Source organism: Micropterus dolomieu, linkage group LG12 (genome assembly GCF_021292245.1).
Source record: "Micropterus dolomieu isolate WLL.071019.BEF.003 ecotype Adirondacks linkage group LG12, ASM2129224v1, whole genome shotgun sequence".
Lineage (NCBI taxonomy): Eukaryota > Metazoa > Chordata > Actinopteri > Centrarchiformes > Centrarchidae > Micropterus > Micropterus dolomieu.
Window position 1 is genome coordinate 23,291,682 of NC_060161.1, and position 13,957 is coordinate 23,305,638.

Below are 13,957 nucleotides of genomic sequence, written 5' to 3' on the forward strand. Positions count from 1 at the left end.
ATTGGAAATGCAAGGCTTTTAAGGTCACCTTGGTCTGTTTCATGCCAACCAGTGCTAAGACTTTATCAAAACAGTCAACCAGTTCAGGATGTGGTAGGTTCAGTACTTCATGTGTTCTGACTTGGTTCATCTGGTAGTCGTGCAGAACCTCTTTCAGCTTGTTCACATTTTGACTGTAGCCCACAAGTCGTACTTTGGTGACTGTGGTTCCACTGGGTCCTGGTATGAAGCTGACGTCCACTCTGAGCTCCCCACTGTTTTCCTTGTTCTTGGCTCTGATCATGATTTCTTTCACTCTGTCTAGATCTGGAGGTACAGCTGCAGCTCCCTGCAGCTGCACAGTGGCCACACTCAGGTCTCTCACCACTGCTGTCTTAGCCTCATCCAGAGCATCAGAGGACAAACTGGACAGGACCAGGTCTGACCCCACCTCTAGGGAAACAGGATTTCTGAGGCTCTGCTGGAAGCGAGTTTGGCACTTGGAGATTGCACCACTGAATGTTATGAAGTTTATTAAATCTGTGGGGAGCATAACTCTCTTTTCCTTCACCTTTTTGATCAGTTCATCATGTTTTGTTACTCCTGACTGCACCTCCTTGTCAGGGCCTACCAAGATGATCATGGCGTTACCTCTGTGGATTTTGACCTCTGGGCAATGTGCACGCATTTCTCGACTAAACTCTTCTTCCACCAGTTTGAACTGCTTCTCCACAATTGGCAGTTCCTTCCGGGTTGGCAGGCTCTTTTCTAGGAATGCAATCCTTTCCTTCACAGCCTGAACTGTGTACACTTTGATATCACCAGTCACAATAGAGTGGTCCTGCTGTAGGATTTTCACTTGTTTTGGGACGGACATTGTGTGAAACCTTCTCTGCAAAACCGTTTCCTGGTCTGTAAAAGTCCAAGGTGCAAATAAATACCACATTACATCCAAAACTGCAAAGTATATTCGACCTATAACTCATTTAAACCCAATGGGATTCCTTACCTCCTTTTTCCTTGAAACTGATTTTATAGTTGTTGCCTCCAGTCCTTTCAGACGTCCCACAGTCACCTCCCCCAGAATCTTGTCTTTTCTGAAAGTATCTCCTGATCTTATCCTTTGTCTCTGTCTGCCAGATCTTTAGCAGTGGATGTTGGTATTCACCCATTTTTGGCAAGTGTGGCACTTTTAGGTTTGCCGGAGTGCCCTGAACTGCTTATTTTCACTTTCACTTACTATGGTGTTTTCTGTTCACTTCCTTGTGATTACATGGACACATCCGGTTACATCAGACTTTTCACCAGACTTTCAATTGGGACATTTCCCTGGTTAGTCTTTTACAGGTGCCCTGATAAGAGTTATTGTAGTATAATGATGTTGATAACTCATGATGTTTTGATAAATAATGTTGATATAAGCAACTATAATGATGACACATTTCACACATTTGTGTTTCAGATTATAAAAATAAAAACATCCAAACACTATCACACAGGAATTAATAGAAAACTAATATTCAGCAGTTTGAAGACACAAAGAAAACAGCTGCCTGCTGCTGCTTAGAGACTAAAGCAAAACAGTAAATAAAAATAAGAGCCATAAAAATAAATGAATGAGCTGAAAGAGGCTAAAAAGCTCTACAGTTTGGTGATATTTCTCTGTGTTCATCATTAGACCCATAACTTTCACATGCCATGTAGTCATTTGATTTAGTGTTAAAATTTAATTATACAAAATTAATGTAGCTTTAACATTTCTTCGAAGGGGCAAAAACTGGTTAATGTTGCAATTATCTTTATATGTAGCCTACATATACATACAGCATTGGGGTGTGTGGGACCCCTAACAATGACGTAAAACCAGTGTCAACAAAACGCAAGGGTTAACTAACCTGCAAGTGACTGGTGGATGGATATTAAGTGGATTTAGTGTTGTGAGGAGAAGTGGTTCGGCTCATCGTCAGATGTAGCTCTCCACAAGAAACAGGGGTGTGTACTTTCCTTTCCAAAACCCCTTCCTGGACTAAAAACAAGAAAAAACGCAATGTTTATTCATAACCCATTTGAACCTAGTGGGATTTTTAACCTTCTTTTCTTCTCAAAGCAGATTTGACAGGTGTTTTCTCCAATATTTTTTATCATTCCACAATCAAATCCTCCCCCCAGAGTCTCTGATCTTCAGAAAGTGATGCCTAATCTACTTGTCTTTGCCCTTAAGCTCTTTTGCTTCGAAGTATAATGGGTGTTGACATTTATCCATTATACCTCAAATTCTGAACTATGTTGTAATTCCCAGTATGGCATGAGTTCTTAAGTGTATTCATTTAGTTTCAATTTCAAGTAGTATAAGCATATTTTTTTTCATTGACTTCCCCAAATTTACTATGTACACACTCAAAAAGGGTGGATGGACGACACCAGATATTTTTATTTTATTTTAGGCATTTTATGCCCTGACATCAATAGTTTCTGCAAGTTCACCAGCTTCATGTGTCGCAATTTCCATAGAAAAATAAAAGCAAAATAAAATGGGGTATTACCACACCAAACCACTAGATGTCCTACTGAGACTAAAGACTCTCCTGAAGCACTGACAACAAAGAAAGAAGCAGCTTTTGGGCCCTGTTTTACGATATTAGGGCATTGAATTAAGCGTGTGGCACAGTTGCGTTTGGGACGTGCCCAACTCCAATTTTGCTAGTTTAACAGCGGGAAAAAACGGTCGGTTCAAAAGGGTTGTACTTAAGGTGCTTCTCAAGTCTTTTATTTGTCTTTTCCTCTATTTCACTATTAAAAGACTTCCAATTAAATTATCCCCGTTTCACCAGCAGGTTGCGTTATATTGGAAACTCTTATATAATCATAACTTTACCTCTCATAACTCCCCATTTTGAAATAATAGATATATCACGGTCAAAAACAAATCGCTGTACAACAAGACTGGATGGATAAAGGTATTTGGTCTGTGATTCACTCAGACAGTGACGGTTATCTCATGTCATATGAGAACTTCTGTCTAAGACACGACCTCACTGCCAATCGTAATCATTTTAACTCCATAACTAATGCTATTCCCAACTCTTTTATGTATTTATTTAGGGGAATGTTAATGAACTCCACTCCTGTCACCCCTTCTCTCCCTCTACTTTTAGTTGGAGGCGTTGTCTTTAATTAGGTAAAAATCCCTAACAAAACAATTAGAAATTTGATTGATAGCATCTCATACCCTACAATATCCTTTAGAAACTCAATTTCCCAATTTTTCTCAAAATGTACTATTCACTTGTTACGAACCAAATATTTAAAATTCCCTATATTCCCCAAAGCTAAAGAAATCCATTTTAAAATTCTATCCATGTATCCATCCAGCGACTTCATATGACAGCGCTTTGGAATAGAAACCAATAATTGTGTGTGACAATAAAACTAACTACTGATCATTTATTCTTCCATTGTAAGTAGGCCTATTCAGAAGCGTTGTGGCTTGATATAGCCTACATGACTGTCTTCACCCAAAGGTTTTCCATCTCAAGAACTTTTCTCTGAAGGACATTATCTATAGTTGTGACATGGACAAGAACAAAGACGACTTTCTGATTAATAACATTGTCATTCTTGGGATATTTTATATCCACAAGTGAAAGTTTTTGAAAGTGAATCCTAAGTTTTGTGTATTTCATAATGAGCTTCTTTCCTTTACAAAAGCCCTTAATGTTATGAAAGTAAAGAATGCAATGAGACTTTTTAGTATGATAGCAGAATATGATTTGGGGAAAAAACCATAGCCTTTTTCCTTTTATTTAAATTCCTTTGATCTTCTTTTCTTTTTTGTTTTTCCCTATCTTTTGATATGCACTTGATCCTTTCTGCAGTATGTGACAACTCAGTGCCATGTTTTTGTATATGGAATGTTTGTCAATAAATAAAAAATAAACGATTGTCTTTTCCTCTGAGGAGCTATGAGCAGACGATAAGCTACACCAGTACATCCTTCGTGGAAGTGTTTTAAAGACCGACCATTATATTGATTGGACAGGAGTCTGTCAGCATGTTTTACATAATTTATCGTCATTTCTATTCAGTCATGTGAGGCTGGTCATTCCTGTGTTTAGTCCAAATAGATAACAATAAACCATAGCTACACATAAGGAGTCGGACAAGAAGAAACTGCACCAAAGTATTTAATGAAGCGAGCAAATTATCTGATGAAAGTATGAATGAAACGCCGCGATCGATCAGTCACGATGTGATTTGCAAATAACCTGTATGCAGTAGTGTTAAAGGATATCAGAAGAGGAAATAGAAGAAGAAAGCCTAAAACTGAGCGTCGACTTTGATACGAGTTACATCATTTCAATTTCCCTGAAACATTTAACCTAATAAATCTCAAGACACCACGATCATATTCTGGGTTATTCAATAATGAATTTACAATCAGTATCAATAATATGTCAGTATCAATCAATAAAGAAACCTATAATTGGAAAGTGTAAAGCCGTGTTATTTGTACGCACATTGATAAGAACGGGTTGAATTATTCATGTGTAGGTAGCCTATTTGTTAAACACGTAACAGCTACATTGAGAATAATGCTGCTATGCACTGATAACTGTGAGACTTTATTAGTACCAACACAGTGCACATGAGTGCAGACACAAACTCCATCAAAAGTCTCTATAGCTGTTAGAGCCCACTGACCGCTGATCCAGCAGTGATCAGCTGCCGCCATCAGCAGAAATGGACGTCAATTTACGTGACGCTTTGGAAGAAAGGACGTCTCATGTCTCTAATGCTGCGTTCCATGCAACTTGGAACTGGGAGATTTCCGACCTTCAACTAGAAAAACTATCCTGAAACGCCACTTGAAGTCGGATTTCCTACTTGTGTCCTCACGAGTAGCAGCTGAATTAAGTCACTAAACAATGTCAGCGCCCATGGAAACACAAATTGTAAATGATAAACCATAAATTAAAAGGCAATAAAAAGTATATTTGCATGATGTAGAAATATGTTAGGCCTATTACGTAGCTGGCTACAGTAAAGAATCCCATAAAGTCATCTTCTCTGCATGAAAGTTATTGTTAAAAATGCCAAAACATTAGGAAGTGTAACCTACAACATTTACTGACTTGAGGGTTACCAACTGATGTAGCTTGGGGGTACACAGTTAACTAGTAACGTATAAGTTATTTATGTCAGTTGTTTGCATTTAAACTGCCATATTTTTAATTAACACCTAAAGCACTACTGAGGGTGCAACTGTGTACACTTTGTCACGGTCAGCCATGGTTTTCGTTCACTTTCGGCGTCATGCACCACCATGCGCCTGGAACGCTTTGAGGTCGGAAGTCGGATATTTCAACTTGGAAATTTCCCAGTTCCGACTGGTCTGGAAAGCGGCATAAAAACACATTTCCTTCTTCCTTCTCTCCTGGCTTGGTTCTCTTGCGTCTCTCCATGCATCCACAGTGGGAATAACTAATGCTGCATTCCAGGCAACTCCATGGAATGTAAAGAATCTCATAAAGTCATCTTCAATGCATAAAAGTTATTGTTAAAAACATTAGGAAGTGTAACCTACAACATTGACTGACTTGAGGATTACCAACTGATGTAGCTAGAGGGGTACACAGTTAACTAGTAACCTATAGCCTAGTTATGTCAGTTGTTTGCATTTAAACTGCCATCCTTTTAATTAACACCTAAAGCACTACTGAGGGTGCAACTGTGTACACTTTGTCATGGTCAGCCATGGCTTTCATTCACTTCTGGTGTCATGCACCACCATGCACCTGGAACGCTTTGAGGTCGGAAGTTGGATATTTCAACTTAGAAATTTCCCAGTTATGATTTATGTTTTTTAAACATGTCTGCTTAGAATATAGTGTTAGAATAGTGTTTTTGTTGGTAATTGTCATTCTTGTGGTGGTTTCTCATTGAAACCGGGACAGTTTAATTTAATAAGAACAGCTGAATTTAGTTAGGAAAGTTGGAATTGAATTGCATGCATCCATCTTGTCCGACCCTTCTACAATAAACTTACAGAAATTTCACCTCCCACGTAGGGGGTCCCCCTGCTAACCGGGACCAAGGGTTGGCCGCCCCCATGTTACCTTCGCTTATGCCCAATAGTCGTTAAACTTTACCTGACTAACTAAACATGGCTGGAAAAGCTGGAATAGTGTTGTTTACCGGGGTGCGAGCCACTATGTTTCAAGACATGTATTGGATTAAAATCACTCACCCTGCCTTTGAAGATTAAAAACTGGAGATGTTCATATATATTTATTATACAAATTGAATTTCTCTCTCAAACATATTGCTACATACAACTAGAGCTTTAAGTAAACATACCAAAAAACAGGTGCTTTTGCTTCATGGCATTGTCTCTTTTTCTCTCCCCTGCATTTCCTGTCTCTCTCTACCGTGTCTATCCAAAATAAAGCAGAAACACCAAAAACACAACTATACTAAAGAAAAGCTTATATTTTACTTTATTCTTAAAACCAGCTGTGGAACAAACAAATTATATTATTTTATTAATGGAACACATTTTGTGTGCATGTGCCCTTGTACTTTTTGAGTGTTTTTAAAAAAGATTTTTTCTTTTTTTCAACTTATTTTCACTTGTCCCTATCTCAAGCATTGTTAACTTCACAACGATTCAAGTTGCATCCATTACAGAGTAAAAGCAAAAGTGAAAAGGTCCATGTGAGAGGATGAGAACAAACAAAAGGAGCCAAATCGGCAGCTCCAGCAGAGAAGAAGCTGCTGGTGTGTCTGAGAATCTGTGGAGAGTATACGTGACATGTTCATGCAGCTAACTTTATAGCTTCAATGGTTCAGTAGTTTCATCATGTACTATCATTATCATGTACATTCACTCATTCTGCACCCACCCTGTCATACACCATGTTTCCCTCACTTGAAGGTGATGAGGTAGTCTGGGTACGCTTGGTTATCATGGAACACAACATACATGCTGGGATTGACTATGTTATCCACCACACTGTCGTAGAGGTCATGGGGCCGCTGGTCACTGCGAGGTGGAGGAACCTTCATGTTGCTTTGGCCCTGGGTGTAGATCCCAGTCAGGACTCGAGCCACAAACATTAACTGAGAACCATCAGCAGCTGGCTTGGAGTAGGTGGGTTGGGCTGAGTAGCTGGCGTTTACAGCAAAGTAGGTTCCATGACCGTATGCAGTTGCTGAGAAAAAGAGAAACTAGGGAATTAACAAGTCCTCATACCTTAATAACAGTGCCTTTCAAAATTATCCAATATAGTTGTTGTAAAAACAATTCCTCTTATCTCATCTGCTACTTCTGTAGTTAAAGGTTTGTTTAAGTTTAGGCAGCTAAAACTACTTGGTATGGGTTCCAGTAAAGATTGTCGTGCTTATAGGAAACAAAGTTGACTGTTTTTAGTAGATGGAGGTACACACTGTATTTGGCACTTTTCAAAACCCGAAGACATTGCTAGTCAAGAAAACGTAAACATAAGTAATTTTAAGCCTTTGAACAAATGACAGATACTGTCCCTTTTCTAGTGAAGACGGTCTCTCAATGAAAGGAAACAGCAGAGAGAGAAGACATGACGTGAAGGAAGGAAACAACATTAGTAATAGTAGTAATCTATATGTTTTTTCACTGATAAATATCAGTCCAGTTGCTTTATTAGGAATACTGAGGTCCAAATCCCATCAATGCAACCTCCCCCCCCCGGAAACTTTTGACCACACACATAAAGGAACATCTGTAAATGTTCTGTCACAGCAAGTGATGCGTTCTAAAACAGAAGTAACAAAAAAAAAAATGCATGCTCAGAGTTGCATTAGTTTGGGCCAGACGCTACACTGCAGAACCAATGACTCCTTATTATTGTGCAAAAGATCTTTACCATTTTGTCCAGCGAAGCGCCGGTTGAACCCAGTTTTCATGATGGAGTCACAGTTCTCCTGGGTCGTCCCATGGTAGAGAAGCTTTTCACCTGCTCCACCCTCCTGTATGTTCTTATCAGAAATGTTCTTCTTCTGCACTTCATAGGCGCGTCGGAGATGAACATTCTGCAGACGCTCAATCTATCAAGAAAACCAGGAAATAGTGAGCTGCCAGATTTTCTATTTACATCCTTGGAAATATCACCACACTATAATATACTGTTTATAAAGTAAAATATAAGTAATAAGTAAAATATAAGTAATAGTCATTAAGGTGAAAGTTATTAAGCTAACTGGAATGTGCCATGAATAAATTTTATGTACTCAATGTCTACAGACAATGAAATGTCTTTTCCAGTGAGAGCTGCCCACCTTCATTACAGTCTTGGAGACAGTTCGTTTGAAGGCCTCCTTCACTGTCCGGTACTCTGCAGAGGAAGTCTGCAGCTCAACCTTCTTAAAAGTTTCACTGTGACCCATATTATCCCAGCACAGGGGGAGAGTAAAGTCTGAAAAAAGTTGGAGGGCAAAATGAGTGGAAACAGATCAGATATCACAATAAATGTGTTTGTATGACAAAGAGTGAGTATTTATCCACAGCATTACTTGTGGTACTGCATTTCCTTGTATTGTTGTTGTGATGTTAGCCGTAGTAGCAGAACATTTGTATCACTGTCTGGAGATGATGTGTTGGCTCTGCAACTGTCTCCTCATCTCTGCATGTTACCTTCACAGCTCCACGTAGCATCGGTTCGCTAACCCAAAGCTCAGCTAACGTTAGTTACATTACTTGCTCTATTGTCGTTTGCTCTATATCACGGTATTTGTCATTGCTGGATTCCTCCTGAATCACATATCCCACCTTTAACACAGCGTGTTAGCAATATCCCTGACAATCTCATGGAGTGTTTTGAAATGCTGCGCTTGCGTAAAAGTGAGAGAAATGTGCGTGTGTTTACAATTATTTGAGTTTAAGAAACAGGTAGTCATAGTAATATCACGCCTGATTATTGTTTATATTTGGTTTGGTAATGTTATGTATATTACTGCATATATGGTTCAAATTTAAACATTTGTTATTCTTTCTCTTTATAGAAATCACAACCAGCCATAAACACCCAGCTATTGCATGGCGACTGGAATACCTGAACAGGTGTAACTGCAAAGGGAAGAAGTAAACAGCATAACAACCATCTCTCAGCTCTTAGAATTAGGCCTCAAGTGTTGTTCTGGCTGACACACCGGTGAACCTAGTAACAAGCAGAGAACTAGAGCCCAGACTGGGCGTATTCCTCTTAACTCCACTGCACAGATCTGTCAGTAGCAATTTGCATGTTGGCTGAAATGCAAAAAAAAGTTGCAAAGCACAACACTGCAGAGGTTAATGTTGTATTGGCTGCATTTGTCTTCATATTTGATGTTATAGCTGTCTCAGTTTAAATACAATACCTGCACAATTTTTACTTTGTTTATTTTTTTTACTTAATTTGAAGCCAACATGGACAAAAAGTCCTAAACGTGCAGAGATTTTCCAGAAGTTCCATGACAACTAGATAAAGTCCATCTGCTGATGATGATCAAGTGTTATGTTTGAAGACTCGAGAGCAGAACTGAATGGTCCATGTGGTGAAACTGTTTTGTCGACTACTGTGTCCATGGATTAAGTGAATAGTTATTTATATTATTATATGTAAATGTTTGTTTGTGTTTGTGTTGAAATACAAAATTAGAACATATGTTATTAAGATTTTAATTATTTTAGTATCTAGATATGAATCAGTTTTGATTGTGGTCTCAAACTCCAGTACCAGTCAGACTCTTTTTGTTACATCACTTCTCATCTAGAACCAGCTTCTCACCTCTGAGATTCACAAGTCGTTTCAGATTCGCTTTCAGTCCAGTTACTCGGCTTGTTGCCTTCAACTTCTGTGCATTCACACTCCACTGGATGCCCTGTGCGTCCACTATCCCTCCTGCTACATCATTTTTTTCCAGGCTGTGATTGGCTGTTTTAGGGAGTCTCTCCCAGGTGCCGTTAGGTCCCAGGATGCACCAAGCCACACGGGTGTACAATTCCTCCTCCTCCCTGACTCTCACCTCTCTTCTGAGGGAGCCGTGCACAGAGGCATTAATCATCTGCACAACCTTGTTGACCCCGTCCTTTAAACCGCTCACTGTTAAGCTGCCCTGGCTGGACTGGTCCTCCTGCATGTACAGAAACTCAGTCTCAACCAGCTGCTTCAGATGCTCCATGTCCTCCTGGGTGAGGCATGCCAGCTCCTCCTTTTTGAAGGACTGAGTGGAGCACTGAGACTGATACAGATTCTTCAGCTTAGTCTTGGCATCATCAACATCCTTTCTGGAGAGACCCAGGAATAGCAAGACAGACTGTTCATTTGAGGAGCTGGTATGGAAGATGTTAAGGTCTGGACTCATAGATGAAGGGAGTTGTTGTTGTTGTACATAAGAAAACTGAGGTACTGACACTGTAAGGTAGATCACATGATAACGATCAGTCACAATTCCCAATGAAATGAGAGAATTCTGATATTTTCAAAAAGACATATTTCTAAGCAACCGCAAAAGAAGAAGGCTGTGAAAAATTCCTGTCACCTCTATTGATTCCGGCAGTGGGAAACATTTGCATTGCTTCCTCTTTAAACTTCAAGAAAACTTTGATCTTAATCAAGACGAGGCGGATGTTGGTGAGACAGTAGAGGGGAGTGGACGACGTGGCAGTCTTGACACCTCGGAGGATGGCACCTGCTACGACACCAGGGTCCAACCCGCCAATTCCTGCACAAACAGTTTGTATTTTTACAGGCAGATTTAAAACTGACACTGAGATGAACTACATGTTCAAGTCATTTACACTGTATGTGTGTGAGATTATTGAACATCTTGAAAGTCTTACAAAAATCTTACCAGCACAGATGGCAGGAATGGCCACAGACTTGAATCCAAATGTTTCACAATGTTCAATGATGCGACGCACAAGTTGTTCAATAATACCAGCATCTCTTTGTCCACACACATGTAAAATGGCTTCACAAGGGAATGATCCAGACTGAGATACAAAAACGTCTTCTTGGTTCACTTTGGCTACATAAACATAACAAAGACAAGACGAGTAAGAAACTGTTAAGTGTGTTTTGCGTGAACATTTCTTTCTGGTCCTCTTTTCTCACCTGCTTTTAGTTCAGCCTCCACCTGTGGTCCAGCTACAGTTAAGATATCTTTGCACACACCATCTGTAGAATAAAGGTGATTAGGTCTCTGAAGCTGTACTTTGGCACAGTAGTGCACTGAGCTAAATGCTGAAATTAGCATGCTGTCATTGGCAATGCTAACATTTGCTCTTAGTACGTAACACTAAAGTACACCGACAGCACAGAGACTGATGGGAATGTCAGTAAGAGACTGGAGTGCAGAGAAACAGAAAAAATGAAGGGATCACCAACATTTTAACAGTTCCAGTACCAAATTTCATGGCAATCAATTCAAACATTTTAGGAAATAAAACACATATGTCAAACAATCCATCAATTGATCAAGAATAGAATAAGTGAAAACTATGATCTGCCGGTGACTGTAGATTATATGTAAGGGGATCACGAAAGTCATCATGATTAACCCCTTTGGGCGGCATGAATTTCTGTAACAAATGACAGGGCAAGCCATCTGATAGTTGATGAGATATTTCGCTCTAGAACAAAGTCATGAACCTACTGACCGACGTTGCCGTCCCTAGAGTCACGTCGCTGACGTGGCTAAAAATAACTTCACAGTTACAATGTGGTTTTCTGCTCACTAGGACATCCTCAGCTACAGCAGCTCTCACCCACCGTTGTGAAAATTTGTGAAGTCGGTCGTGTTCACCACAGCATCTGTAGTCTCATTAGTGATGTCACCAAACACCAGCTGTAGTTTAACCCCGCCTCCTACTGTCATTGTGATGTCATCAAGATCACTGGTGAGAGACCTGAAGATCGCTAAGTAGAAGAAAACCACAACATGTCTGATGTTTAATCATATAATTTAGAATGTCAGTGGAAATGGTGAAACATTACTAACAAATAAATATATATAATTATTTGAGATTCTTCCCTGTTTTTGCAATTTTGTAACAGTCAACAGTCAAAGTAGTCTGAGCAGCTGTCTAGTTTACCTTGGCCTCCCTGGTTCATATTTGAGCTGAGGTATCTATGAACATCATGGTAGCACTGTAAATAAAAACATCACCATTAATTACTTTTTCTTCAATAAAGCCTATATTAATGCGTCTAAACCAGTTACTACAGTTGTCTGAGTGTTGATAGTCACCTGCTCAGAGTCTGGATAGTCTGGTTTAATGACGATGTGGATAGTGGAGAGAGACCCAGAAGATGCAGATAATCCAAACTGGCGAATGTTCTCAGTCAGCACTTGAATGGCTTCACTCAGCGGGAATTTTAAAACAATTCCAGGTCCGATAACTGGAAAGGCCACTGAGCTAAAGCGCTGCTGTACACAGAGGTCCAAACACTTCTTCAGCCCATTGGCAAGCGCCTACAAAACAACAAAAATCCCCTGCATTGCACATTGCTTTCAAAAATGTGTGGGTTAAAATTTGTGCAACTGTGACACAGGAATTTCATCTCGGGGATCAATAAAGTATTCTGATTCTGATTGTGATTCAGAAATTGACATAGAGTAGATTTATGCAGCATTTGGCCAGACATGTAGAGGAAGGGTTTGAACTTCTCTCTTAAGCTTATTGTGCCATTCTTCTTCTAAATATTTCAGTTATTATTTATCCATACGAATGAATGTCTTTGCGGAGAAACTTGAATTTGAACTTATCCTTTGCCCTCACCCGTAATGTTTTCTCTCCAATATTTTTGAATCCACCAAGTATTTCACTTTACCTGCACACTCTGCCCTCTGACTCCATCCCACGGTGAGCATTCAATGAAGAAGAGCTTGGAGCAGCCCAGAGATGGAGGCCCATCAATCTGCAGAACATCACCAGGGGCAAGAGAACAATTCGCTGCCACAGAGTCAAACTTGGACTGGATCACGTTCCCTGCTCTTTTCAACAGACATTTACCAATTTTCATAGAAGTCAGCTGCCTGTTTAGCATGGGGACCACCAACACATTCACCTGTGGAAATAATGTAAAATAATATCAACTTGAGTGTTGCATTGCTGCTGGACTAGTTTATGTAAATTGGAACATAAATTGTCAAACCCGCTCTTCCTCTAAACTGCCCAGCTTGATCTCCAGGCTTGTCTTGTTGACCACAACGCTCCCAACAGTGCTGCTGCGACGTCTGGTGATGGACGGTCTGGGTGTGAGGCTGCTCGGGCTTCTGATACTTCGTGATTTCTGTTCCCTGATCAGGACCTGACAGGAGCTCTCTACCAGCTCCTTGCTTTCTTTGCCCTCTTTTTGGAAGTAACGCTGAGCCCCTGGTTCGTCTAGAACCAAAGTGTCTGATGTCAGACTGGCTAGAGCTGAGATTAGGGCCTGCTGGGCCTCCTGGACCAGACAACGGGGGCCAGACACAAGCACACATGGATATTGGAAATGCAAGGCTTTTAAGGTCACCTTGGTCTGTTTCATGCCAACCAGTGCTAAGACTTTATCAAAACAGTCAACCAGTTCAGGATGTGGTAGGTTCAGTACTTCATGTGTTCTGACTTGGTTCATCTGGTAGTCGTGCAGAACCTCTTTCAGCTTGTTCACATTTTGACTGTAGCCCACAAGTCGTACTTTGGTGACTGTGGTTCCACTGGGTCCTGGTATGAAGCTGACGTCCACTCTGAGCTCCCCACTGTTTTCCTTGTTCTTGGCTCTGATCATGATTTCTTTCACTCTGTCTAGATCTGGAGGTACAGCTGCAGCTCCCTGCAGCTGCACAGTGGCCACACTCAGGTCTCTCACCACTGCTGTCTTAGCCTCATCCAGAGCATCAGAGGACAAACTGGACAGGACCAGGTCTGACCCCACCTCTAGGGAAACAGGATTTCTGAGGCTCTGCTGGAAGCGAGTTT

The 13,957-nt window shown here is 40.4% G+C and overlaps 1 protein-coding gene across 7 annotated transcripts in view; it reads right to left on the bottom strand.

Annotated features, from left to right (window-relative positions):
* Positions 1 to 13,957, bottom strand: part of LOC123979783 (protein mono-ADP-ribosyltransferase PARP15-like) — a 79,622-nt gene that overhangs the window by 10,781 nt on the left and 54,884 nt on the right. For 2 of the 7 annotated variants that reach the window (XM_046063852.1, XM_046063851.1), the window contains exons 1-9: positions 13,152 to 13,371; positions 12,828 to 13,064; positions 12,244 to 12,468; positions 12,089 to 12,143; positions 11,766 to 11,912; positions 11,109 to 11,171; positions 10,846 to 11,022; positions 10,534 to 10,716; positions 10,018 to 10,406 (exon numbers count right to left, since the gene is read on the bottom strand). In XM_046063852.1, coding sequence (XP_045919808.1) covers positions 10,018 to 10,406; positions 10,534 to 10,716; positions 10,846 to 11,022; positions 11,109 to 11,171; positions 11,766 to 11,912; positions 12,089 to 12,143; positions 12,244 to 12,468; positions 12,828 to 13,043 — 1,455 coding nt within the window. In that variant the 5' untranslated portion in view covers positions 13,044 to 13,064; positions 13,152 to 13,371. Of the gene's footprint in view, positions 1 to 6,245; positions 7,191 to 7,880; positions 8,062 to 8,292; positions 8,430 to 9,779; positions 10,407 to 10,533; positions 10,717 to 10,845; positions 11,023 to 11,108; positions 11,172 to 11,765; positions 11,913 to 12,088; positions 12,144 to 12,243; positions 12,469 to 12,827; positions 13,065 to 13,151; positions 13,372 to 13,957 lie in introns of those variants that run through there. The other 5 variants (XR_006827330.1, XM_046063849.1, XM_046063854.1 and 2 more) reach the window with 5 other exon arrangements.